This window comes from Dryobates pubescens, chromosome 5, assembly GCF_014839835.1.
Source record: "Dryobates pubescens isolate bDryPub1 chromosome 5, bDryPub1.pri, whole genome shotgun sequence".
NCBI lineage: Eukaryota > Metazoa > Chordata > Aves > Piciformes > Picidae > Dryobates > Dryobates pubescens.
In genome coordinates, this window is record NC_071616.1 from 5,163,894 (window position 1) to 5,190,085 (window position 26,192).

General features: G+C 58.9%; 1 protein-coding gene across 2 annotated transcripts; it reads right to left on the minus strand.

The window, feature by feature from the left end:
• Positions 1–616: 616 nt before the first annotated feature.
• Positions 617–25,920, minus strand: MAPK8IP1 (mitogen-activated protein kinase 8 interacting protein 1). Of its 2 annotated transcripts, none has more exons than XM_054161486.1 (12): positions 25,807–25,920; positions 18,213–18,318; positions 11,344–11,577; positions 7,007–7,088; positions 5,896–6,771; positions 5,152–5,227; positions 4,545–4,717; positions 3,783–3,892; positions 3,522–3,641; positions 2,517–2,587; positions 2,069–2,167; positions 617–1,635 (listed from the first exon to the last, which is right to left on the minus strand). In XM_054161486.1, exons 1-12 carry the CDS (start codon positions 25,890–25,892, stop codon positions 1,563–1,565), a joined length of 2,106 nt encoding a protein of 701 aa, XP_054017461.1. In that variant the 5' UTR covers positions 25,893–25,920; the 3' UTR covers positions 617–1,562. The 2 variants fall into 2 exon arrangements, with proteins under 2 accessions (XP_054017461.1, XP_054017462.1); XM_054161487.1 differs by lacking the exon at positions 25,807–25,920 and adding an exon at positions 20,281–20,489.
• Between the last annotated feature and the right edge of the window lie 272 nt (positions 25,921–26,192).

Below are 26,192 nucleotides of genomic sequence, written 5' to 3' on the forward strand. Positions count from 1 at the left end.
AGGGTTCTCAAATGTTGGAATGGTCTGCCCAGGGCAGTGGTGGAGTCACCATCCCTGGAGGTGTCCAAGCAGCATGTGGACCTGGTGCTTATGGACATGGTTTAGTGTTGTCCCTTCAGGGCTGGGCTGAAGGTTGGACTGGATGATCTTGAGGGTCTCTTCCAACCAAGTATATTCTGTGATCTACCACAGCCTGGAAGGAGAGTGTAGTGAAGTGGGTGGTGGTCTCTTCTCTCAAGGCACAAGTGCTGGAAGAAGAGGAAATGGCCTCACCTGGCACCAAGGGAAGTTTAGGTTGGACATCAGAAAAAACTCTACACTGGAATAGGCTCCTCAGGGAGGCAGTTGAATCCCCATCCCTGGAGGTGTTTAGAAGACTCAGAGATGTGGTGCTAAGGGACACAGTTAAGCACCAGACCCGGCAGAGTGAGGCAATGGTTGGACTGGATGATCTGAAAGGTCTTTTCCAACCAAAATGATTCTGTGAGTCTATTCTATCTTTGGCCTCTAGGGACTGTAGGCAGGGCTCTCCTACCAAACCTCAGCGGCTTCAGCTCCTTGAGTCCCAAGAGAAGAAGGGAGACTTAGTGGGACACAAACAGCACAGCACTCCTGCTCCATGAACCATCATATTTAATAGTTGTTGCCATCACAGCAGACCCAGCTGAAGCATAGAGACCGCTGGCTGCAGGGACCAGGAGAGCTCTTCAGGCTCCCCAGTGCTTTGCACAGCTCCCTGCAGGCTTTAGCCCTTCCCTGCCCTGCTGCTGTCAGGCACCCAGCTCTGCACAGGGGTGAGCCCTGAGGGGGCCCAGCTCTGCCCCTGACCCCTGCAGCCGGTAGGGAAGGGAAAGGGTCCCCTCTCAGGGGTGTAGTTACTGCAGGGAGGTAGGGGTGGTATTTTTTTCCTCTCTCACCAGGGCACAGATACAAGAGGACAGGGATGGAGACAGAGGCAGGGGTGAGCTGTCTTAGCTCATCCTGACTCTGGCAGGGGAAATAGTGGGGCTCCCTCTGTCATCCCTGCCCAGCAGCTTTGTCCCCAGGGCCTGGCCAGGAGGTGATGCCCACCCAGGGCAAGCTCATCTCCTAGGTGAGCCAACAAGTGCTTCTTGTTTGCTGTAGCTGCTGTGTCTTCATCCTGTGAGAGTCCGACTCTGCCACTGCATTAAAAGTCACCCCAGAGGGATGTGACGGGAAGCTGGGCCACGGTCACAAGGAAGAGGAGATGTCACCCCCGCCTGCAGCAGGAAAGGGCCCGAGCACCCTGCTGCCCACCTCTCCACCACTCACAGGCAGGGCAGCCAGCAGCTGCCTCTCCAATAGAATAAACTAAGAGTATTTTGTACAATAAACACAATTTGTCCAGCCCTCCCCCCTCCCGTCCCCCCAGCCCCAGCCCGAGGAAGGGGAGTCACAAAAAGAGGTGGTGCTCCGTGCCCTGGGGAGCCCTGCCCCAGGCCCACTCCTCCTCCAGGCTCAAAGCAGCTCCTGTCCATGCACGTCACGGGGAAGGGGCGAGACTGCAGCCCTGGCTGTGCAGGAGGTGCCTAGGCCAGCCCCTACTCCAGGTAGATGTCCTCTGTGGGGCACGTGTACTCCACATACTCCTTGTAGAACTGCTGGAAAGCCCTCCTGCAACACAGCACCAGGCAAAGCTGAGCAGCATCCTCCCTGGGCAGCAGTTGTAGAGCCCTGCTTCCCTTCTCACCCTCACTCCCTACCCCTGTGGCTAGTTCAGCCCCTGGCTCCTCCTGCATTAGCACCCAGAGCTGCCCTCAGAACCACAGGGTCTCCATCCTTACTCCAAGCCCCTGCTCAGTGCCTGACTTTCAGCCATCTGCCTGCAAAGCCCTGTGCTGGGACTTGTTCCAGTGCTGTCAAGAGTATGCTGCCTGGAGCCCTGTCAGCCCTGGCTCTTGAGCCAAGCCTCTCACTTGAGGGAAGATGTGCCAGCCTGCAGCCAGGGCCAAACCCCACACCTATGGGGAGATGGCAGGGCTCAGGCTGGCTGCCTCATCCCTCCTGCCCTGCAAGAGCAAATCTTCCCTGCCCAGCCAGCACTCACCCTACAGACTCTGCCAGTGGCTTTGTGGACTCCTCTGAGACGAAGACATGACAGGCAAATCTGTGGTCAGCAGGGTGCTTGGTAATGAACCCAAAATACCTGAGGACAGAGAGTGGGTGTGACTGGAGCAGCAGACAAAGCAGGCACAGCATCCCTGAAGTATACCCACCCCTGAGCACTGGGGTTTGAGACCTACACACACATTCCCAAACTGTAGTGGTCCAGTGCCCAGAGCTGGGATTTGATTCCCATCTAAAGGCTGCTTTTGCATGAAGCTGCAGCTCTGGGCCCACAGGAGAAAGGGAGCCCGCAGGACCAGGGCACTAGGAAGACCTCCCCTTCCTCTTTCCAGCTCCAGTCATGCTGCCCCCAGGGAGCAGGAAGGCAGCAAAGCCTCTGTGCTGAGCTGCTGCTATTGAGAGCTGTCCCACACCACCTTCCTACTCACTTGTTGTTCTTTGGATGGTACCCACAAAAGGAAATGTTCTTCAGCTGGAAAAAATGGCTACACTTGTTTACCTGGGGAGAGACAGAGACAGACAAACTGGTAAGGCTTTCCTCCCCACCACCTTGCAGGGCAACCAGTCTCTGACCCTTGGACATAAGCACTTTGAGCAATGAAATGAACTTGAGCCTCACCCTGGGCTGCTACCAGCAGTAGTTTTGGGACAGCCCCAAGCACCTGCACACAAGGTGCTCTTTCAGGCAGCCCTGCTGACTGCCACCTTGACTGCCTCTACCTCCAGCAGCTCCTGTAGAGTTTCCTTGGAAGCCTTGGGTTAGAGTCAGTGCCTCTGCTGACCCAGGACACACAGCCCTTCTGCTTCACTAAAAAGGCTCTTGGAAGTACCAACAGGTAGAAGGTGAGTGGGTAACCTCGAACCAAGTCAGTCATTGAAGCCTGGGTGTTCAAATGATCACAGCCAGAAATGAGAACTGCTTTATACAAGTTTAAAGAGCAACCTCTAGATACTGGCAAGATTTGTAGGAACTCCAGCCCAGTCAGGTCACAGCACTCAGAGCCATCAGCTACAACTAACCCCCAGCTGCAGAAGAGGTTTCCCCAGCAGCTTGCTCAAAGCCCTCACTTGCCTCTGCCCATGCCAAGTGCTAATCAGCAGCCTTCCAGAGCCAGCTAAAGAGATTACAGGGCAGATCTGGAGGACACCTCTCAAAATAGTAGCAGAAAGGTTTAGGAGCAGCTGAGAGATTACTGGTGTGGCTCAGCTTGCAGCATCCCAACTCAGGGACGTGCCTGGCAAGGGCATCCGCTGGTGTTACAGTCCAAAGCTGGGAGCCCATGGGGTACAAGGCACCCCAAGGCCCTACGACCCCACCGATGCCATGTCTCACACCCTCAAGAGACAGGGAGGAGACCAAATCCTTTCTACCTGCAAACAACCTGCAGCACGAGCTGGGGAAGGGGCAAGACAGACGAGGGGTGGGCCACTACCTTGCTGTGCTCCTTGGAGTCGTCAGCTTTCACAGCAATCTTGAGGCCGCGCACGCTGATCTCCAGGACGCAGCTGGAGGGCGGGTTAAAGTGCACAGTCAGGCGGCGCGTGGTGGCGATCTGCGGAGGGGAACGGAGGCACACAGCTGTGAGGCTCAGGAGCAGCTCCACCCTTCCCCTTGCCTGCCCCACTGAGGCTCTGCCCCGCTGCCAGGAGGAGCAGGAGGCGCTCCGGTTTCCAGGGACGGGCCAGGACGCTACCTTCTGCATGGCCGCACACAGCACGTCGTTGCCCTTGTGGTAGGGAACCTGCACCGAGCCCAGGAACTTCACCCGAAATTGGTCCACCCAGTCACTGCTCTTGGCCAGAGCTGGAAGAGAGAGAGCAGTGGTCAGGGACATGGGCTGGGATTCACATTCCATCTTCATATTCTCACCCTTGCACATCTCCCTGTCCAGAGGAGGCTTCCTGCAGCACCAGATACCAGCTCCCTGAATCACGGAACGTTAGGGGTTAGAAGGGACCTGGAAAGATCATCTGCCAGAGCAGGATCACCTAGAGTAGGTCACACAGGAGTGCATCCAGGTGGGTTTTGAATGTCTCTAGAGAAGGAGACTCCACAACCTCTCTGGGCAGCCTGCTCCAGTGCTCTGTGACCCTCACAGTGGAAAAATTTTTCCTTCTGTTTGTGTGGAACCTCCTATGCTCCAGCTTGCACCCATTGCCCCTTGTCCTATGATTGGTCATTGCTTAGAAGAGCCTGGCTCCATCCTCCTGACACTCACCCTTCACATCTTCACAGACATTCATAAGGCCACCTCTCAGTCTCCTCCAAGCTCAAGATACCCAATTCCCTCAGCCTTTCCTCATCAAGCAGATGTTCCACTCATGCCAGAAAGTGTCTATCCCTCCCCTGTAGCATGCCCAGCTTGGTCCTCCCTCCACCCCCCTGCTCAGTGAAGACAAGGTGGACACAGGATGGGTGGGAGAGCATCAAGAGGCTGCACACCCCAGCTTGGTACCTGTTAAATGGTCGGGGTCCTTGGTGACTTCGATAGCATAGTAGGCAGGGAAGATGCCTCGGTCACCTGTCCGCATGTTGTAGGCCTCGTACCAGTAATCTTCTGCCTGCACCTCCACCAGCAGAGGATCATCCACCTCCAGCTCCAGCTCATCCGCATGGCGAGGCACAAACCTGGCCAAGGCAGACACTAGCACCTGGGCCAGCCAGCACGGATGGCGGCCTCGCTGGCACGCTGCTGCGGCAGGGGACAAGGCAGAACATGCTGCTGGCCTAGGCAGGCACTGCCCTGGCAGGTGGAAGTTGCTATGGGGACCTGAGATGCTGAACAAAGCATCTGAGCAGGTTTAGGCTCAAAGGGCACGAGCACCCTGGCACCTAAGGCAAGGGTATCTCTGTGGCATCACCTATGCTGTCCTCCAGAGGTCCCGGATGCCCTCAGAGGTCTTGCCCCTGCAGCAGCCTTGGCAGAACATGAGCTATGAGCAGTGGTTTGGTTCCCAGGGCTTCCCAAAAGCTGGAAACACTGGGGTTTGGGTTGGCCCCACTGTGGTGGAAGGGCAGCATCAGCTTTCTGCTGTGAGAGGCTGGGGCACCTGCAAACTCACCTAAAGACAGCACGGTGGGTCTGCTCCTGCTCCTCCCCGTTGATCATGCAGGAGAACAAGCCAAAGGACTCAGCACCTGGGGACAAGGACAGAAGGGAACATCTCAGTGTTGAGGAGTCAGCACCACAGCCAAAGGATGCGATGCACACGAAGCCAAACAGGCTGCTGATGCTCCTAGGGGATGACTTGGCTCAGATAAAGCCACACAGTGCCACTCAAGAGGAAGGCACAGCAGGACCCACCACACTGGGGCCCAGTGGTCCCACCACACCGGGGCCATCAGGTCCCTATGCCGCCCTGCACAGCTGTGACATCTGATATCACCAGCACTGTGGGACCAGCCCCGCCACAGGAGGCCCTGCCTGCTGAGGCACGCCACCAGCCTCAGCACTCTGGGCTCAGGGAGGAAGGAGACACACCAGGAGGGATGCTGCTCCCCTTGCAAGACCACCCAGCCTTCCCAACACTGCCACACCTTGGGGTAGCCAAAAAAACCATCTTGAAACACTTCTGGCCACCCCCACCTGCAGGTTGCTAGGCTTTGCCAAGTCCCACACACAACTTCCCAGCCACCAGAGACAAAGCCACAGGCTGCAGCAAGGAGAGCTGGGGCTGGTGCCTGCTGGCAGCTCTCCACCTCGCTGAGGGGCCCCCGAGTTTGCCCTCAGCCTTCTACCAGGAACAGGCAGGGCTGCCCAGGCAGGCAGCCAGCAGCCCACCTCCTCCCCAGCCCCCAGCACTCACTGGAGGAGCGTGCCCGGCCGCTCATGAAGACATTGAGGAACTTCTTGGAGAAGTGGATGTCCGCCTCGGGGGTGGAGTCCTCGGACAGGCAGACGGAGTCGCGCTTCAGCGCATCCTCCTCGTACTCCTCGCCGATGGCCGACTCGTAGGGCGAGGAGACGCAGTTGTCGTAGACAGTGGCCGAGTCGCTCTCATCGCTGTAGCCCGAGTAGCACTGCTTGAGGCTGACCAGCTCCAGCTGCATGTTCTCGTCCACCACCAGCGTGTACTTGACCGAGTCGTAAGAGAGGGCGCTGGTGTCTGAACTCACCGAGGCTCTCTGAAGGTTGTGCCCTGGCCGGAGGCCACCACTAGGGCCACCGCAGGCGGCCCTGGGCGGGTTCGTCTTGTCAGGGGAGGACATGTAGTCCAGCACCTCGTCCTCCTCACTGATGGAGGGGTTGGTTTTCCCTGCCAGGGCCGAATAGCCGGAGGTGTCGACGTCAGAGCTGATGGACATGCGATTCTCGCTGGACTGAGACAGGAACGGCTTCTCGGTCTCCAGGGGGTCCGAGTTCTTCTGCACGGGCGTCAGGTAGATCTCCTCCGTGGCCTCCAGCCTCACGTCTGTCTGGTAGCGGATGCGGTCCCGGTGGGCCTCTGGGCCCCGTGCCGTCACCACCACCACGCTGGCGCCGTGCGGCGGGGGCCGGCTGGCGGCCTGGTGCTTCTCGGGCGGCCGAGAGGAGGTGACGCAGGCGGGTGCCATCTGCGTGGCGGCCGTGCGCCGGCACGGGCTCTCCGTGGACGTGCCCCGGTCTTTGGTGGAGGTTGTGCTGTTTTGGTGATTGACCTCATCACTCAGGCAAACGTGGTCGTGGGGAGGGGTCTGCTCACCTGGAGGGGAAGGAGAGGGACACTGACGTGTCTGCGGAGGGGGATCCTGCCAGCTGCGGAAGGTGGCCGGGGATGCCACCGGACTCAAGCTGGGCGTGCCTGGAATCCATTCAGGTGTTTTCCCCAACCACTTGCTCAGGCACCACTTGTCCCAGGACCTAGGCAGGGGATTTTACTCCCAAGATCCAGGAAAGGGCGGAGGGAGCTGCCCCTGGGTGACAGCCTGAGCACTCACCCGTTTTCAGAGGGGACGACGACCGGGACACCCGCTCCTGCCAACTGTGCTTTTTCCCCAGAGAGTTGTTATTCAGAGTGTCCTGAGGAGAACAACAAAGCCGCCTTGTAGCTCAAGCAGTAAACAGCGCGTGGCACAGTGGCAGCACCCATCCCTCCCTGGGGCCATGGCACCCTGTTCAGTTCAAGGGAGGGCACCTCCCCGCCAGCCCCACACCTTGCCACGCTGCCGCTGCGAGAGCTGGCAGGGTGGCCGAAGCAGCACGGGCAAGGAGCCAGCCAGGAGACAGACAGCCTGCCTGACCTGGATGTACTTATCCACTCTCAGGAGACCTGAGTACATGAGCCAACAGCTGGATGGTCCCAAGCCAAAAATTCCAGAGTGGAGCCTGCTATGGCTGGACAGGTGTGATTTGCTCCCATCCCACCTTCAAAGGACCTGATGCTGTTCAATGGAGAAGTCACAGAATCATTCAGGTTGGAAAAGAGCCTCAGGATCACCAAGTCCAACCCAGAACCCTACTCTACAAGGGTCACCCCTAAACCATATCTCCAGGCACCACATCCAAACCACCTTTAAACACATCCAGGCTTGGTGACTCAGCCACCTCCCTGGGCAGCTCACTCCAATCCCTGACCACTCCTGCTGTGAAAAGATCGTGTCCAGTCTAAACCTCCAGTCTAATCCTCATGTCCAGCCTAAACCTACCCAGCCACAGCCTGAGGCCATTCCCTCTTGTTCTGTCACTAACTACCTGTGAGAAGAGACCAGCACCAGCCTCTCCACAATGTCCTTTCAGGTAGTTGTAGACAGCAATGAGGTCTCTCCTCAGCCTCCTCTTTTCCAAACCAAACAGCCTCAGCTCCCTCAGTCACTCTTCATCAGATTTATTCTCCAGGCCCTCCCCCAGCTTCCTTGCCCTCCTCTGCACTGGCTCCAGCACCTCCACAGCTCTCCTGTAGTGAGGTGTCCAAAACTGGACACAATACTCAAGGTGTGGTCTCACCAGAGCAAGGCCCAGGGGATGTGCTTCTAGGAGGCAGCTGCTGGACAGGGTACCAGCTGCTGCTGGAGTCACCCACAGCAGGTTCATATGGGGGTACACACACACGTACGTGTGGGTACACACCTACACGTGCACACACACACACACATACAGAATCCACTAGCAGACACCAGCTCTGATCAGCTAGAGAGGCACAGCCATGCTGCCCATGCTTGGGCAAGTTTCTGTGGGTGCTGTGCCCTACCTGCCTCGTCCTGTGCGGCTGGCAACGCGTGTGCACGTGCGTGTGTGTGCGCAGAGGGGAGCATGCACTTAGCCTCACCGTGAGACCCAGCAACCAAAGGCCACCAGGTCCCTTCTAATAAGGATCCCCCTGCAGACAACTTCCACCTTCCTGCCTCAGTGGGGCACATCAGCCCACCTGCTGCAGCCCCAGCCCTGGTCCCTGTCCTGTCCTCCACCCCTAAGTTCTGCATGGCCTTTCCCTGCAGGGCACTGAGTGTTTCTCCTCCAGCTGCAGCAGTGACATTTTCCACACCGTTAGTTTTTGCTCAAGTACTGAGCCCTGCTGGGACTCCCTGGATTTTCTCAAGGCCTTATTGCCAGCCTGTAGTTATTACCAGCAGCTCAGGAGCTGCCCTGTCCTTGCGCTGCTTCTCCACCAACACCGAGCAAGCCTTGGCCCTAGAGGTCCACAGAGTCGCAGGCTGTGGAACCACAACTCTCAGATTCCTGCCTCCACACCAGGGAGAGACCCCCACCACAGGGCTTTGGTGACCTCCCAGCACAGCCCTTGAGAGGTCCTCTTGCACCAAGGCAAATAGCAGCACATCCCTGCTCGCCTCTCCCAGGGACACAAGGGGCTGGGACACGGGCCAGGCAAGCTGCCGCAGTGACAGCCTCTGCGTGCACAGTGCCACGGGGCCAGCACATGAGCCAGCCCGGGACAAGAGGCAGCAATGCAGCAGGCAAAGCCCACCCATCCTGCAGGGCCAGGGCACTTCAGGGCCTGCAACGCCCAGCTGAGGTGCAGAGGCATTCACAAGGTCTTACAGGATGAGCTCAGCCAGTTCCAGCAGCTGTTTCTTCCTCTCCTGGAAAGTTAAGAATGTTCCTCTCACTGTCCCCAGGCCACCTGCCTGGGATGATGGTCATGGAGAGATGAGCAGCAACCAAGGTATCACCCAGCCAGCTCCTGGCCCCATGCAAAGAAGCTGAAGCAGAGAGTGGGATAATGCCCTGCCCCTGAGCACCCTGTCCCTAAGCATCCTGCCCAGCACAAGGAGTCTACAGGAGCAGGAAGGCAGCTGGGCCTTCAAGACAGCACACATGGACACGGTCCCTCTTGTAACCTACCACAGGAGGCAGGAGCTGGACAGGCTAGGAGCATCCAGGAGAATCTCCCAGGCTGATCACCAAAGGATGTCCTGCACCCTGCCCTCTTCGTGGGGCAGCAGACACGGGCAGGGTAAGACTGCCTTTGGCCATAGGTAGACATCTAGACCAGGTATTCCAAGCACCTCACAGCCAGCCTACCTCCAGCACTTCTGCCTCTCACTAGATGCCACCAACAGCACTGCCCTACCAGCCAGCCATGCCCCAGCCCTGTGCACCCGTGCCCACTGGCTCTGGGCTCCTGCTGACAGCTGTAGTGAAGCCCCCATCTCCCATGGGGAAGACCCAATCTCCATGTCATTGCTTTGGGCCACAAGTGTGGCTACCAGTGCAGCCTCACAGCCTTGACCATGCCCTTGTGAAGGGACCATCATCTCCTCCTCCACAGCCCACAGTCTATGCACCTATCTCCTCCCCAAATCCCCTTCAACAGGCTTGCTGCCACCTCTGGGCACTGGTTGGGACCAGCTGCCCAAGATGGAGACCACGCTGTCCTCTGTCCCCCTAGCTGGACGCGGCTGCCGGGTGCCACTTGCTCCTCCGGGTGCCTGCACAGGATGGGACAACGCTGTCACTGTCCCCTTGTCTATTATGCTCGCTGGGGCTCCCCCCACCCCCCCAGCCCTGCTGCCTTTGTCCCTGGTGCCAGCTGCCCCGCGGGTGCCCATCCTGGCTTGGTGCCTTCCTCCTCCTCCTCCCAGCCCGTGGCCTCAGGCAAAGAGCTGGCATCAGCTGCTGGCGCTGGGCTGGTGACACCCAGCTCCAACTACTCCCCATCTGTCACACACAGGGACACCTGCCTCTTGCTTCATGCTCCTCGGCTGAACGTCACCACGACGAAAATCCTCCTACTTGGCAGAAGGCATGGCTGCATGCAGGAGGCTGGCAAAAATAGCCCTGTGCATCGTGCATCTCGCAGGGATGTGGGAAGTTTGCAGGGAGAAGGGGCAAAGAGGCTCCGGCCACCACTCGGAGGGTCAGCGTGCAGGGCACCGAAACGTCGCCTGCCCCGGGGCTGGTGGCAACCCCAGAGCTGCATGGGGTGGGCAGTCCTGGGGAAAACCATCCAAGGCCTTGTACACATTCCGAGCACAAGCGAGACAACAGAACCCCCTCGGCCTCCCGGCCACCATCTTGGGCGTTGCCATTCTGTCTCTCAAATTTTGCACGGGGCGCTGACGTTAATGCTGCTTTTGCTCCGGAGCAGGGGCCACCAAGTTCCCACTGCCAGGCACGGGGCACTTTGTGTCACTGTCCTGCCCCAGGGCTGGCACCGCCCCAGCCAGCTGCTGGCCAGTGGTGCCAGCCTTGGGCTCACCAGCCCCATGGCACGATGCCCTGTCCCGCAGAGGCTCGATGGTGCGTTGGGTACGCCATGCCTCCCTTGCCCTCCATTCCCAGGGGCTCCTTTCCCTGCTCCCAGCCTGCCCTTGCCCCTCAGCTCTCTGCCAGGCCCCACGGGCTCTGCTGGTGGCATAGCTCGGTACAGCCACACCAATGCCCCTTTCTGGCCTGTGCGCTCCCTAGCTCAGCAGCAGGGATGAAAGATGCCCCCCGCCCCTAAGCCCCCGCAGCCACCCTGGTCGAGCTGGGGACACAGCTTGTGGGGGCTCGGCGGTGCGAGGGGGTGGCTTGGCAGACACTGATCGCATCCTTCCGTCCCTTCCCGCTGTCCCCCGGGCCTGCAGACTGCTCCTGCGGCTCCCGAGGCTCCCGCAGCCGGGGCCGAGCCTGCGCTGCTCCCGGCCAAGGCATGCGGGGGACGGCAGGCACCGACCCTCGGCGGGGCGGGCGGTCACCCCGCCGGTCATCGCGGGGCCTCCTCGACACCCACCCTCTCTCCATCCATCCCTCCGAGACAAAGGCTCCGGGCGGAGAGCGCATCCCCGGTACCCCCCGCCCCGCTCGCCCCCACGCCCCTCAGCCCCGGCCTCACCTGGCTGCGAGGCACCTGCGGGAAGAGGTTGAGAGTTGTGGGTCGCTTCGGCCTGTAGACATCGGTGGTGACGGCCGGGGGCTCTTTCTGCAGCGGCTCCGGGGCCGTCTGCTCCTCGGCTGGCGCATCCCCCGCCGCGTCGATGAGGTCGAGCTGGAGCATCTCGGCCTGCAGCCGGCTGGTCTCCCCGCCGCCCGCCGCCCGGGCCCCGCCGCCCTGCCGGCTCACATGGCCCTGCGGGATTAGCGGCAGTGATCAGGCCACCGGGAGGGACGGGGGGTTGGGAGGGAGGGAGGGAGGGAGGCAGGGCGGGCCAGCAGCCACCGCGCCTCCCGCCGGGGCCGGGGAAAGGAGGGGAACGGCGCCGGTGCACCCGGCGGCCTCTGCCTTTTAAAGGGCCAGGGGTGTTATTCCCAAGGCTGGGGAGCCCCGCACCCCCTCTCCGCCTCCAGCCCCTGGCCTTGCACCGAGACGCCCCTGTCACTTCTGTCACCCCGCCGCCAGCAGGTGCCGGCAGGTGCGTGCGAGCATCGTCGTCACCGCCCGGTACACAAACGAGCACGCCCAGGCTTCCTCTCGGCATAACAAGCGCATTCCTTACAGCGAGAACAACCATTCAGCAGAACAACCTCCCCAGGGACGTGGTAGAGCCCCCGTCGCGGGAGGTTTGCAAGATATGACCGGACAGCATGCTAGATAATCTCATCCAGGATCCTTTTCCCACAAAAGGTTAGACCAGGTCCCTTCCAACCTCGGCTGCCCTATGACAGACTCGATTATATCAGTGGTTGGACTCAATGATCTTAAAGGTCTTTCCAGCCTGAACAACTCTGTGATTCTTCCTCCCCAGGCAGACTGTGTCCTTTCTTGGTTCCTATCCAGGCAACCAGGTCTCATACAAGCACACAATCATTGTGTTGGAGGCTTGGTCTAACCCCCTGCCTGGAGCAGGTCACTTGGAGCCTTGCCCATCACACCTGAATACCCTCATGGGTGGAGAGCCCACCACTGCGTGCAGTACTGGCACTAGTGCTGCACTACTACCACTTTTTCTGTCTGTGCTGAGAGGAGTCAGGCTGCTCCCTCCCTGTTACACCCATTAGGCAGCCAGGACAGCAGTTACAGCCTTCTCAGCCTCCTCATCCTGGACAAGCCTTTTCTCTTACACCCTACACAGATCAGGACCTGAAGCCATACTGAAGGGATGCCTGACAAGCAGGAGCTCTCCAGTCACCCACTGGTTGTGGCTGTTCTCTGGCCAGGGGCAGTCCCACTTCTTCCCCCTTGCACCCTTCACTCTTGGGGCAGAGTGGCCACCAGGGCCCTCAAAGGGCTGTGGGGAGCAGATGCCCCATGGCACCAGCTGGCTGGGCCCCAGCGTTGAGCCACCGCACTCCTTGTGGCTGTGCTGCTGGGCAAAGGGGCACTGATGTCCCCCACGGCTGCAGGTGTTTAAAGGCCAGCCCTTTCCTTCCTGAGCTGCCTTCCTCACAGCAGCTGCAGCTTGCACATGCATGGTTGCTGCAGCCAGCAGCAAAGGCTGTGGCTGGCATTAGCTGGTTGAACTCCCCTTGTTATCAGCTGCTTGTGGTGGCTGGGAAGCGCGTCAGCAGGCAGAGGAGGAGGAGGAGGAGGAGCAAGGGGGTTTGCAGCTGAAGATCTCTCCAGCTGCACAGAGGAGGCTCCTTGAGCTGTGGGAAAAGAAACAGCCCCAGCAGCTCTGGCAGCCCCTCCAAGAGCTCCTGCTGGTACCAGCTCCTAAACTGTGGGACTAAAGCCAGCACAGGCAGGGCTCTGTCTGTGGCAAGCACAGGAAGACCCCTCTTACAGAGGCCATTTTGCTCCAGGCCAGGGTCCCTGCTGACTCCCCAGTGAATATCTGGGGGAGCACTGCCACCAAAACTCATCCTCTTGAGGCTTTCAACATTTAACTCTTGTGTTTGCCTTTGCCCAAGCTCTGTGTTTCTGTGGCACCTGCAGCCTGTAAACTAAGGCACAGGAAAAGAACCAGGGGAAAGCCAAACAGATTATACCCAGGCATATTTGAGTCAGCTGGTGGTGTTCAACCTAGTCTGCTAACAATGTTGCCTCAGTAGAATAGAGTAGAATAGAATAGAATAGAATAGACAAAACCAGGCTGGAAGAGACCTTCAAGATCATTGCATCCAACCTATTATCCAGCACCACCTAATCAACTAACCCATGGCACCAAGCACCCCATCCAGTCTCTTCCTCAACACCTCCAAAGATGGAGACTCCACCACCTCCCTGGGCAGCCCATTCCAGTGGCCAATCACTCTCTCTATGAAGAACTTCTTCCTAACATCCAGCCTAAACCTCCCCTGGTGCAGCTTGAGACTATGTCCTCTTGTTCCCTTAGCTGTGGCAATCGGAAAACTCACAGAGGAGGAAAAGTCCCAGAAGGATGCAGAAAAGCAAAAGAGAAGAGAAGAATGCCCTAGGAGGGAGGCACCATCCCAGGTTCAATAGGCAGGAGGAAACTACAACCACTGGAGGTATTTATGAACGGCCTGTAGCACAACAAAGTGGTTTTGAGACGGCACAGCAACGGATCCCCTTACCACCCGAGGGGGACCTGCAAAGCGAGGGCAGGGACTAGATGCTGGGATGCCTTTCTAACTGGAAAGACACTGCCCCACCAGAACAGGCTGCCTTGGGAGCCCTCTGGGATCAAGTTAAAGTCATCTAAGGCCAGCTTGAGAATATGCTCATGCCTCGGCACAGATGTGCCAGGGAGGTGACTTCCAAAGCTGTGTCAGCCTGTGGGAAAGACTTGGGCATGCTGATGAGCACTACCACTGTGACAGATGCACATCTGGACCCCAGTGCAGTTGCAGAGAAGCTCACACCTCCATTACAGAGCTGTTCCTGGAACAGCTGTGATGCTGGTGTGCTCCTGCTGGCAGTACCCCTAATCCACACGGTACTGCCCCAATAGCAGAGTGTCCTGGGGTCCAGCAACTGGTCTCTGGTGGTCCTCAGGTGGGGTAGAGCAGCAAGGTACCTGTGGGAGCACTGGTCTAGCCAGAACAGCCTGCACAGGGGCTGATGCTGACCCCCAGGGAGGAGTGGATGCTGCTTGAGTCACCCTGGTCCCTACCTTCTGTGGTCAAGTAGGCAAAAGGCTCTTCTCTGCTCCCTTCCCTGCCAGGGGAGGAGTGACAAAATCTTCAGCTGGGGAAAGCACTTTATGAGCATGGGGAAGCAAGGGGACTTTTTGAGCAGATGGCTGTGTCCCCTCTCCTTACCACCCAGCTGGGTCTGCTTTGCTCCCAGCTTCTGCTTAATTCTATTCTATTCTAGTCTAGTCTAGTCTAGTCTAGGTGCCAGGAGAAGCCTCTCTGCCCCCAGCCTTGGGCAGCTGCAGCTGGTGATGGATCACAGAGGAAGCTTCACAGGACAGGCTTGGAAAAGCCACTGGGAGGAAGCAGCCACCTCGCTGCTTCATCCTTTGCTCCCAGCCTGTGCAGCCAGCTCCTTACTGGTCTCTGGACCAGCAGGTTGGCTGGCTCCTGGCAGCTGCTCCCTACTTTGCAGTGGGTCCTGCTGGCGTTCTGGGGGACAGCTGCTGCCAGTGGCACTTCGGATCGATGATGCTGAATAGCAAGAGGAAGCCCAGCATCTCCAGCAGTCTTATGCTGCAGAAACAAAGTGGTGGGGTTTTGGTGGGTTGGTTTTTTCCCTTCCACCTATTTGTATCCTCCTGTCTGGTGTAGGCCTTTTCATACAGACCACAAAGGCTCAGCACTGCCCAGTATCAGCTCTTCTCCTTTGGGCACTCGTTCTGGTGCCCTCAGCTATTTCCAAGGAGGGTATTTCTTATTTTTCTGCAGTAACCAGTTTCTGCAGCTCCTGGAATACATAGGAGGCACCAAGCCTGTATTAGCTGCAGCCTGGGATCCATCTTGCTGAAACCATGGATTGTCACCAAAGCCACCAAACCCAGGCCAAACCCAAAGCAAAGGACTGCAGGGTTTTTTTTTTTCCCCTCTTGCAAACATCCTAACTGCTGCCACTCGTGAGGCAGGAGTGGCATCCTTTGCTCTGGTGGTCTCCACTCCTCCCCAGCTGGCCCCTCCTGCTCTGCTGTTCAACAGACCTACAGGCAGCTCTGCTCCTCTGCTGAGCCCTGTCCTCAGCACACCCCTCACTTTGCTCTCCGTTTTCCTTCATGTTGAAATGATGTTGTTTGGGTGGTGTTTTTTCAGCCATGCTTGGGATTATTCCTCACCATTAGCACATGGTCTCCCATCCATGAGGTGCTGTCCTCATCAGTGGATAGTCCCCTCTTGCACAAGCATCAGTCTACGCCTCCTTGCAGCTTTTGTGTGTCTAAGCCACTATTTCTGGAAAGCTGCTAAAATAGCCCACGATGAAGTCATCTTTGTTTTTACAGGACCAAAGAGAGCCCAAAGCCCCAAGCCCCACCTCCCTTTGGGTGGTGACCTCCACACTGGCCACCCATTCCTGCCCTGGGGTTTTGCCACTGAGCAGCTCTGCCTCGTCAAGGTCAGCAGATGTCCCCATCCAGCGGCTGCCTTCCCAGTCCTCCAGCGGGATTTGTCTCCTTGCTCCTTCCTGGTGCTTTCCTGCTCACTGTGCCTGCCCATCTCTTGGGAGACTCACCACGAGGTTGAGCAGCTGGGAGAGGCTGGATACCCCCAGCTCCACAGCTCTCCACACTCTCCAGAGCCTGTATTTCTCCCTTCCCCAGTGCTCTCTACTCCAGTGTGATCCAGCGAGCCAGCAGCTAACTCTCACCCCACATCCCTCGCTCCATCACTGGGCTTTCACCAGCTGCCTTTCACCCAGCTGTGGGTGCCCACCCTGCATCCCATGTGCCATGGGTGCTCTGCAGCACCAGCCACTGGGAGCTAGCCACAAGCAGGGGATCAGCATGGCCCTGGCCTCACATGGGACTGCCTTGCCAAGCCAGCCCCCAGTGAGGTGATGCAGGCAGCTGGCTGATAGCAGCCACAGGTCAGGACTGACTTATTGCCCCCCACCCCGCACGCAGACCCGGCCAAGCTGCTCCCTCTGGGCCTGGCTGCTTCCATCAGGAACATCCTGCAGCCTCCTTGCCTGGAGCTCTCTCTGGATGGCAATTGGGTTGGAAAGCTCCCTGGCTCTCGCCTTTGACGCTGGGGATTGAAGAGCCCCTCTCGCCACCGCTGCTGTCACCACTCTCCGCTCTGCTCCTCGGGCAATCCTCTGCGCCCCACATAAGCCACTCAGACGTCTGTATTTTTAGCAGGCAGCTTTCCTGAGCGTGGTAGGCTGCTTCCTTTGCTGCGTTTATGAATAGCTCATTGCCTTCCCAGGGGCAGCTTCGCTTCCCCCTTCCACCCCAGCAGACGCTGAGTGCATCCAGGCCTCGGTGCAAAGTGGCTCTGAGATGCCCCCCGGGGAAGGCGTGGGGCTCGCTGCTGGAGCCCGAGCAAACCCTCTGGCGAGGGCCAGCTCTCTGCAGCACAGCAGAAGGATACTGAAACCCCTCAGTAAACAGCTTTAAATGGGTGAAAGCAGTCTGGTTTTCATCACCCTCCAGGAAAGGCTGCAGTAATTGAGCGCCCCCTCCAACCCCTTACCCTCCCTGCCAAGGGCTGGCCGTCCATGAAGGGAACAAATAAATCTGCCCAAGAGCCTGGTGGTGCCAGCAGCAGAGAGCTGGGGCAACTAATGGGAAGCATCCAACAATACAACCAGAGTCCCTGCCTGCATCACCTACTGATGCCCTGTCCTTGCTTCAGCGGTGCCCTCATGGCCATACAGCACCGAGTGCCTTTGGTTCTGCCTGCAGCATTATCCCTCCTTCCTTCAGCATACGAAGCCCAGGCTCTCCCCTTCCTTCCCCTGCCGTAACATCCTGGAGCAGGAGCAGGCTGCTGCCAGAGCAGAGATGTGGAGCAGCAAGCCCATCTCTGGGAGTGGCCAAATTTCTGCTGGGAAGGTCCCAAATTAGACCACAGGGCACAACAGGACACCTTCACCTCCCAGGGATGAGGTCTGCTTGTACCCTCCTGCCTGCAACCAGGGATTCTGAACACCACAAATCCACTTTCTAATTTTAAACCTGCGACAAATTCCTTCTGCCTTTCCCTTCCTGGCTGGGCCTTTATCACTCTTGCAGAGGAAATACTTCTCCTGAGGGACAAAAACGATTCTTGGAGTATTTTGTTGCTCTGCCAGCATTTGCATTCCTTCAGCACGAAACACCCCCCCTGCATATTTCCACATCCATGATAATTCTCCCTTTATCTGCATGTTTCTGCTCCTGTGGTCTTCTCAGGCAGATCAGACAGTGGTGTGAGCCCTGCTGGGGTCTCCACAGTGTGCTCCAGAGTGGTTAAGGTGAAGACACACCTGCAGCATCTGCACAGGTTTCACAGCTCCCCAGTTTGTTTTACTTCACCTGCTGCCTGCTGGGGTCAGAGCCACCTCCTCCATCCTTGGTTCACTAGACTCCAGGTCTCCTGCCTCCTAGTCACCTGAGGGCTGCCCTTGCTAAAGGCAGCTGGCAAGCCTGAAGGAAGTGCTCAGGTGAGCAGAGAAGTGGCACTTCCAGGTCCAGAGATGCCAGTAAGGGCAGGAGGCACAGCTTATACAGGAACTTTGGTGGCAACTCACTCATGTCCCTGCAGGTACTCATGGGGTGCCTGAGGCTTGCTGCTGTCCTACTCCCATGTGGAGAATGCCCCCAGTCACACCCAAACCCTTAGGCTCATCCCTGACAAGCAAAGTCTTGGCACCTGGAGGAAGCATCCCTGGTCTGGAGAGCTGGTGGTCCTGGATGGGAGCTGATGGTCCCAGGAGCAGGCTCTGCCTGTCCCCATCCCCATAGTCCTTACCCGGGTGGCCAGGCTCTCCTTGCAGTGCAGGCTGATTCCACACTCATCGGTGATCTCGGAGAGGTCTTCGTCCTCAAACTCCTCAAGGCTGATGTCGTGGGTGAGCCTGGAGGGAGTGGAGATGGCACAGTCACCCACTGTGGGCAATGGGGCACAGGGCAGCATGCTGCCCACAGGCAGGGAGCGGCAGCATCTGCCCCAGGAGAGGCTTTGCCAGTCTTTACTGCAATGAAAGACTGGGAAGGAAGCTTCTTTGGAAGAGGATAGGCCTGTCCCCACTGGGCTTGGCATGGCCTGGAGCTCTGGAGAGGCAGGAGTGTGCCCCAAACCTGCCCCTGCCTGACCAAAGGCAGCAGTGATGTGCAGGCTGGGAAAGCATGGGACAACCAGCACAGCCATCCCTGTCCCAGGAGGTTCAGCTCCCACCATCCCAGGGAGGCTCTGGAGCTGGGCACAGACACCCAGAGCAGCAAAAGCCCTGGTTCCAAGGAGGGGAAAGGCTGGGGGTCCTGGCAGGACACAGCTGGAGGATGAGCCTGCTGGGACAGGTGACCACATCAAGACCCACAGACTTTGCAAGCACCGTAAACCTGCCAGCTAGGAGCTGCATGAGCAATCTCCAAGCTGCACCTGGGAGGGATGTCTCAGCTCAGGTGCCTGCAGTAAGAGAGAGGGCAGCAATTTCCCTATGCACCAAAATCACTCCCCGAGGTGACTGAGGGCATCCCCATGACCATCAGTGCTGCTGAGCCCACCTGCATGGCCTTGGGCTGAGCTCTCAGCCCCACAAGCTCATTGCAGCCCTTAAAGTTTACAGAGCTATCCTTCTAGCAGCTGGAAACGTGCTGATGAGAGGGCTCCTTGTGTGCTTGCTTGTGTCCCCAGAGGGGATGGTGAGGTGCTCCTGGTGGTGGTACTGCAGCGCTCCTCTGGCTTATTCATTACCACAGGGATAAATAAAAGAGACCAGCTCAAAACTCCTCTACCAACCATCTCATCCCTCCAAATCTTCTCTGGAGGGGCACAGGCACTGCTTTTTGTGCCACCATTTCCATTTGCTCCCAGCTCCTCAGGCTCAGAGATGCTTGGGTGAAAGAACCATATCAAGCCTGTCACTTCTCTTGGCTCGGCCCTCACCAGCAGGGATGGAGGGAGGAGGGTATTTTATGTCCTGCAGAGCCCACACTCTCACTTTAAGCACCACTCTCACACCATGGGGCTCCTGTCCCACAGTGGCACCAAGCCAGTGGGTAGCACCTCCCTTGTCCTGACCCCCGGAGCAGAGAAGGTACAGGAGAAGCAGCATCTGCTCTGCTTCTGAAGAACCCCAGCAGTGGTGACCTCCTGGGTTAAAGATGTCTAGGAATGACTGTAGCCATGGGAACAGCCCCTGCAAGATGTATTGGGGTGGGGGTCAGAGACACTGCCCTCAGAACAGGGTGGGGTGTCCTGCTCCACCTCTCCTCCCCTGTCTCCTGGTGCCGTCTGCAGGAAGGAGAGAACATGGAGCGGGAGGCTCATGACGAACGTTCTAAGCACCAATCGATTTCTTCTCCGGTTACACAGGTCACCAGGGTGGGACATCATCAACCACTAACGCTCAGGACTTCTGCCTGCCATGGCTTGGGAGCATGGCAGGGGCTGGGGGGACCCAGCAAGAGGCACAACGTTGCCAAGAGACTGGCAGGGGCTCCCCTGCTCTGCGGGAGCAGCTGGGATGGGTGGCAGCGTCCCCCGCTCGAGGATGGGGACACCCAGCCCGGGCTGTGCTCTCGGGGATGGGGAGATGCTGTGCCCCAGCCCTGCCTGCAGCTGCCGGTGCTTGCAGAATGCGGAGATGCCTTTTCCCCTCCGGTGCCCGGCTGCCATGCAGCTCCCTGTGCCGCCTGCAAAACTTTGAGCTCGACTGGTTGCCAAGTTTGCTCCCGTCCTGTGGCCATCTCTTGCAAAGAAGAGCGATGTGCCCAGGGGTGAGGGGCTGCCCCTCATCCCCCCCTCCCCCCCGCAACACACACACACTAAAAGCAGGAGAGCCCCCTCCCTCCCCAAGGCCCGGACGGTCCCCTACCATTTCTCCCACTGATCTTCCAGCCAGCTCTCCTCCTCGGTGCTTGACTCCATTTTCAAGGGCAGCTGCATTGAGGAGGACCCCCCTTCCCTGGAGGACACGCTCTCAACCCAAAAAAGTCCCCGGGGCCCAGGGCGAGGAGGAGTGATGGAGATGACAGCCGAGCCCCGGGCGCCCACTGCCCCTCTGCCTGCCCCGTCGCAGTCTGTGGCTGCCGGCGCTGCTCTGTCTCCTCACTGCGCAACCTGGGGAAGCTCATTAAAAATAGATGGAATCAGCTGTCCTGGAGGGGAGGAAAAAAAAAATCACCTCCCCAGCTGAGCCAGTGCCAAGTCCCTGCTCTCTGCCGGGGATGCTGACTGCCTCCGCCTGCCAGCCAGCCAGCCCGGCTCCTGGTCCTGCTCCAGCGCCCGCTCCCCAGCGCCCGCAGCGGGCACAGGGCATTTGCTGACCCTGGCCCCCTCCTTCTCCTCCTGCTGCTCTTCAGCTCTGAGCCAGAGCTGAGGGGTTCTCTCTGCCCCACCACAGCGGCGGGATCCCTGTCTGCAGGAGGCGAGAGCATCCATCCCGCTTCCGGCAGGTAGAGTGGGGCTGCTCACCAGCAGGGGCCGGAACGCTTCCAGCACAGCGGGATCGGCACCACGGCATTCCCGGGCAGAGGGAAGTGAGAGGAGTGCCTTTGCTAAGAGGCAAGCCCAGTGCTACAGAGCAGCGCCAGGAGTGCTGCCCCTTCCTCCACCTAACCCCCAACCTCACTCCCACATCAGGTAGGGCCATCCCTCAGCTTCCCCAGCATCTAACCCCCGTTAAAGGTCAGAGGAGTACCTGGTGAGGAGCTCTGCCAGTTCCCTGCTGCTGAAGGAAAGAAGGGCCTTCCCCAGGAGAGGCTGCCAGGTGTTGCTGACAAACTGTTGGCACAGTGGCCTCAGACAATCGTCCATCACCCCCGATGCCACCCACGGGCACGCCTCAGACTCTGAGCCTCTGTGGAGCTGTTCACCCCTTGTCCCATTGGGATGGAGCCAAAGCAGCTGGGAAGCCTGGGAATGAGGTGCCCAACACGATTTACCGATGGGGACAGGGAATTCCCCTCCCTAGCACCACCTGCACACACCACTCTGGCATCCAGTGTGTCCATCACAGCACTGCTTTCCTGCTCCATGCTGGCACCCACTCTCCACCAGCTCCCCTTGGTCCCCCAGGCCAGCAGCTGTGAGTGATGGGTGCACCTCCCACTGCTGGGGACACAGCTTCACCCCTGGTGAAGCTCTGCAGGGTGACATTTGCAGGAGTCCAGCTCACCAAGGTGGCCTGGAGCGTTCTGCTGACCTGACCTGTGGCTGGCTCTCACCCCACCAGAGCCATGCCAGCAGCAAATGTCACTCATGATGCTGTGTTCATTGTCCCTCAGATCCCTGATAAGAGTATCCAGGGCTCCATCTTCTCTATCAGCTGTGCCTGGAGGCTCCTTGTCTGCTCAGAACCTCCTCACTTAGCACCACGAATAGAGAAATCTCTATCTCCATATTACTCCTGCTCTTTTCTCCTCTCACATGGATGCTCCAGGACTTCCTAGGAGATACAAGGAAGGCTCTCTGTTATCCCCCCACCCCCCTGTGCTGGCAACACCCCTGCCTTTCTCTCTTGCTTCTCAAAGACACTAAAAATAGCAGCAGAATGAAACATCCCCCACTCCATTCAGCTACATCATTGGTAGTAAAAGTCTGAGTAGGACCCAGACAGGTAGCTACATCATTGACAGTAAAAGTCTGAGTAGGAGCCACACAGGTAGCTACATCATTGACAGTAAAAGTCTGAGTAGGAGCCACACAGGCATTTTGGCCAACTTCTCTCACCAGCAGCAGAGGCATGGGTGCCACCTGCATGCCACTGCAGCTGGGCACCGCAATGCCTTGGATATGTGGGAGGTTGCCCCTGGCTGTGGGGGTGAGTGAGCCCTGCATCTGCAGAGGTTACAGGAGTTCTCCTGAAAGGCATGCTAAGAGGCACCAAGAGCTTGGCAGCCCTGCTGGATGCATGAGAACTGATAAACTCAGGACAGCTGGAAACCATGAGCTAGGGGGGGGCACACCTGAGTGAAGGCAGCTGGTAGCTGCCCACAGCAGGAGCAGCTCGATCAGAATCCTCCCAACAGCCCTCTGGTCCAGCCTAGCTGCTGTGCCTCCCTCCAACCCATCCCTTGCCAGGGAAACAAGGGGCCTTAAGGCACCCTAAGGGGATTGTGGGATTTCCCACGTGGGCATTGGCCAGCAGAACACTACACAATGGAGCTGGGGATTCCAACAAGCCCAGCTGCCTCCAGTGCTCTGCTCTCCGGCAGCACTCTGTGGAAGTCCTCTAACTAGTATCAGCGGTGGAAATAGTATGTTTAGCTGGCCCTGAGTGGTCTTCTTCCATTGCAAGAGCCACAGACAGTCTGTTACTGGGGCCAGGGAGAGGGTGCCCCTCTCTCTCCATCCAAAGCAGGCAGCCCTTTTGCCTCCCCTCACAAGAGGACAGGTAGCCCCACTCCAACGCCCGGCTCCTCGCCTCCAAACAGACTCTTCCAACAGCTCCAGATGAGCACAGCAGACACATAATCAATTCATAGAGCAGGAATTGATTTTTGCCTCAGCCTGAAGGTGCTTCTTTGAACTTCCTGAGGAGATAGAGGGGTCTCCTTCACCCAGAGACCTTCTCCCCTCCCAAGGCCCTGGCAGGGGCATGGGAAGGGGCTGTGATTTCCCCTAGGGCTCCTTGAGAAGCAGAGTAGTTCTCCATCTCTCCTGATCCCTGCATGTAACTCCCCAAGGTTTTCCTTCCCTAGGAGCTTTCCTGCCCCAGCAGCTAAATGGATGCTTTTTGATTTTATTAGGGAAACCAAGAGGAGATAGAGAAGATCAGTCTCTGACCCCCACCTCCAGATCCCAGCTACCCTCAGAGCCACACTCATGAGGGCATCAGGGCAGGCTACACACTGAGTGATAGGGGGCTTTGTACCCAGCTGCACTCTAGTTGTGCCAGCCTTCCCCTTACACTGGACAGATGGACCCCCAGCCCCAGAGAGGTCCCACAGAGCCCCTCACAGGAAAGCTTGGCCCAAAGCATTGGCAAAGCTTAGTGGCAGGGTGAGGAGCTGCAACACAGTGTCCTAGAGAAAGATGCTAAGGAGCCCAGTGGGGTGCAGCCCCCACCATGAAGCTCTGGGAGGCTTAAGGACAACAGGGAGGCCAGATGAGAACAACTCTTTTATTGCTGTCTCCTGAAAAGCTGCTGGTTTTGTCTTGGTCAGCAGCCACCTCTGGAGGTCCTCCTACCTAAAGAGAACTCACTTCTCCTCCCATCTCTTCTCAGACAACAGCAAACCAGCATCAGCAATGAGGTCCTGCCAGACCACCACCCCTGGCCTCTTCAGAGACCCAGACTCTATCCCCCTGGCTTGCTGGCCAGGATGAAGTCCTCTCTCCATTCAAGCCAACCCAACATCTAACACTTGTGCTGGTGCGAACTGATCACCTGACTCAGGGAGCTGGAGGAGCAGGTGAATGTCCCAGAGGACAGAAGAGCTGAAACACCTCATCCTGCAGGCAGTGAGCCAGGGCAGAGGGCAGGGCTCTCCCAGGACCTCACTGCCAGCTGTGGGCTGAGCCCTCGCCCTGATCCGCGCTCAGCATTGCCAGCTCCAGCTCGGCCACGGGGGACGGCCCCTTGCTGAGCCCCCAGGGCAGGGACACAGGAGTGGGGACAGGCACAACCCAGGCTGTGCCCCATAACCCAGCTCACAAACATTTCACAGGCAGGGCTGCCTCCTCGCACACCACTCCCCACCACAACATTGCACCTGGTCTGCCAGACCCTGCCCCGGGCTCGGGGACGTCACCAGCATCTCCTTCCACTTCAGGGCTCACACCTCGAGCTGAGTGCCTGGGAAGATCTCCCACCCCTGCCTTGACTCTCCAGCTTTCTGCCTGGCTGCACAGCCTCCCCACCCCCAGAGGTCGGTTTGTCCCTGGGGGCAGGCTGCCGGTTCACTGGGTTCCATTTCCAAAGGTCTGAGGCACAGCAAGGAGCAGCACCTGATTCTCCCTCCTGGAACACTGCTGTTTGCTGGGGAGCAGAGAGCGCCCAGAGGACAACTGCTGCATCAAGGGCAGTGCCAGGTGGTGAGCTGGACCCTCTCCTGGGCCTGGAGATGATTGGCAGCTCAGCCTCTGACCCTCAGCTTGCTGCCATGGTGGAAATACACGGAGGCAGCATTTACCCACTCGATTGCAGGGTTTGCCCAGCCATGTTGCAGCAGCTCCCAGCAGCTCTGGCAGGCAGTGCTGCAATAGGAGGCGGCTGCTAAAGCCCTGGAGCTGCCTGGCAAAGAGGCTGCGGGAGCAGAGGAGCCCCTCGAGGGTATTTTGCCTGACCACCACCTTAGTTCAATTGCATCTGCCCATTTCCTAGCAGGGGCAGGCTGACACCCCCCCAGCTTCAGGGCCTGACAGAGGCGGGCACCAGCTTAGCTGTGGCCCCAGGTGTGCGCCCAGCCACTCCTCTCCCCTCTCCAAAATCTCACCGCACAAAGCAGCTGGTACTGATCCCCGCTGCTCAGCCAGCTCCCCCGCAGCACCCCTGGGTGCCAGAGGCAGGCAAACAGCAATGGCTGACGATGGCACAGCTTGCCAGAGGCAGCCAGCCTCCCCCGGCTGGCAGATGAATGACACCAGACCCACGGGCAGCGGCAGAGCTCCCTTGCCAGAGCATCCCCGTCTCAGAGCCGCCCTCGGGAGGCGCTGGAAGCTCCAGATCCCCCCCGGCATCCCCGGCCTGGCCCTGCCCGCGCCGGCAGAAGTGCCCGTGAGCAGCCTGGCTGGGTGTCGGAGGTGAGACAGCCCCCCGTGTCCCAGATCGATGAGAGCGCTGGGGACTGCCGGGAGCATCAGTCCTGGCACCCTCCCATCGGCTCACCTGGGGCTCCTGTTTCACGGGGCTGGGAAGGGAAGAGGAGCACTCGGGATTTCTAGGAAAGGGCTAGAAAAAGGCTCTCCTGGGGACGGGGAAGGAGATGAAGCCTTATTTTTTCCCTGGTGAGGAAGAGGTGTTTGAGGAGGAGGCAAGACAAGTAAGCAGGCCGGGGGTGGGGGTTGGAGGGGGCATGAGGCCAAGCAGGGGGCTGGTGGAAGCTGCACTGCTATATGGGGTGAGGGCAAATATGGTGGGGGGGGAAGCAACATATGGGGTGGGCGGGCTGAGCAGCGATGGGTGGGTGGGCGGAGGGGGGGCTGGAGTGATGGATGCGGTGGGGTTCATCGGTGCCTGAGGAGGGGTGCAGAAGGGATGGGATGGGGTGGGCTGGGGAGCCGAAGAGATGCTGGGGGAGGAAGAGAGAAGGAGAAGGGCTGGAGGGGCCGGGGCCCGGCGGGGCGGCTGCAGCAGACGGGGAGCGCTGCCCGGGGCGGGGGAAGCGGGGGGGAGGGGGAAGGGGAGAGAGCAGGGGCAGCACCGCGGGGGTCGCAGGGGGAAGGTGGCAGCCAGTACCTGAAATTGGGGGGAGAGGCGAGGTGCAGCCCCAGGAAGGGGGAGGAGGCGGGCGGGGATGCGGCTCCTTTCTCTCGCTCCGCCATTCTGTGGCTCTCTCCATGCAGGCGGAGGGCGGGCGGGAGGGAGGGAGGTAGGGAAGGAGGGATGAAGGGAGGGGGATGCTGGCGGGGAGGGACATACCTGCCACGGGAACGGGGCGGGAAGTGGGGGGCGCGGCTCCTTCCCGCGGCCCCCGGCGGCACCTGCAGGACAGATGTGGCCGCAGCTGGAGGCGACAACCTGCACCCCTTCCCCAGCCCGCGCCCTGGGAAACGCCGGCCCTGGAGGGGCAGATGTGTCCACAGCTGGACCGACATCTCTCCCCCACCCCCCAAGATGTGCCC

What these genes read in the sequence shown, in the direction of transcription:
- MAPK8IP1 (XM_054161486.1), bottom strand. Translation starts at nt 25,892, where the DNA reads ATGGCGGAGCGAGAGAAAGGAGCCGCATCCCCGCCCGCCTCCTCCCCC. An exon ending in CGCAGGTGCCTCGCAGCCAG is followed by an intron (nt 7,089 to 11,343) that starts GTGAGGCCGGGG and finishes TGTTCTCCTCAG; the next exon opens with GACACTCTGAATAACAACTC. An exon ending in GGACCCCGACCATTTAACAG is followed by an intron (nt 3,893 to 4,544) that starts GTACCAAGCTGG and finishes TCTCTCTTCCAG; the next exon opens with CTCTGGCCAAGAGCAGTGAC.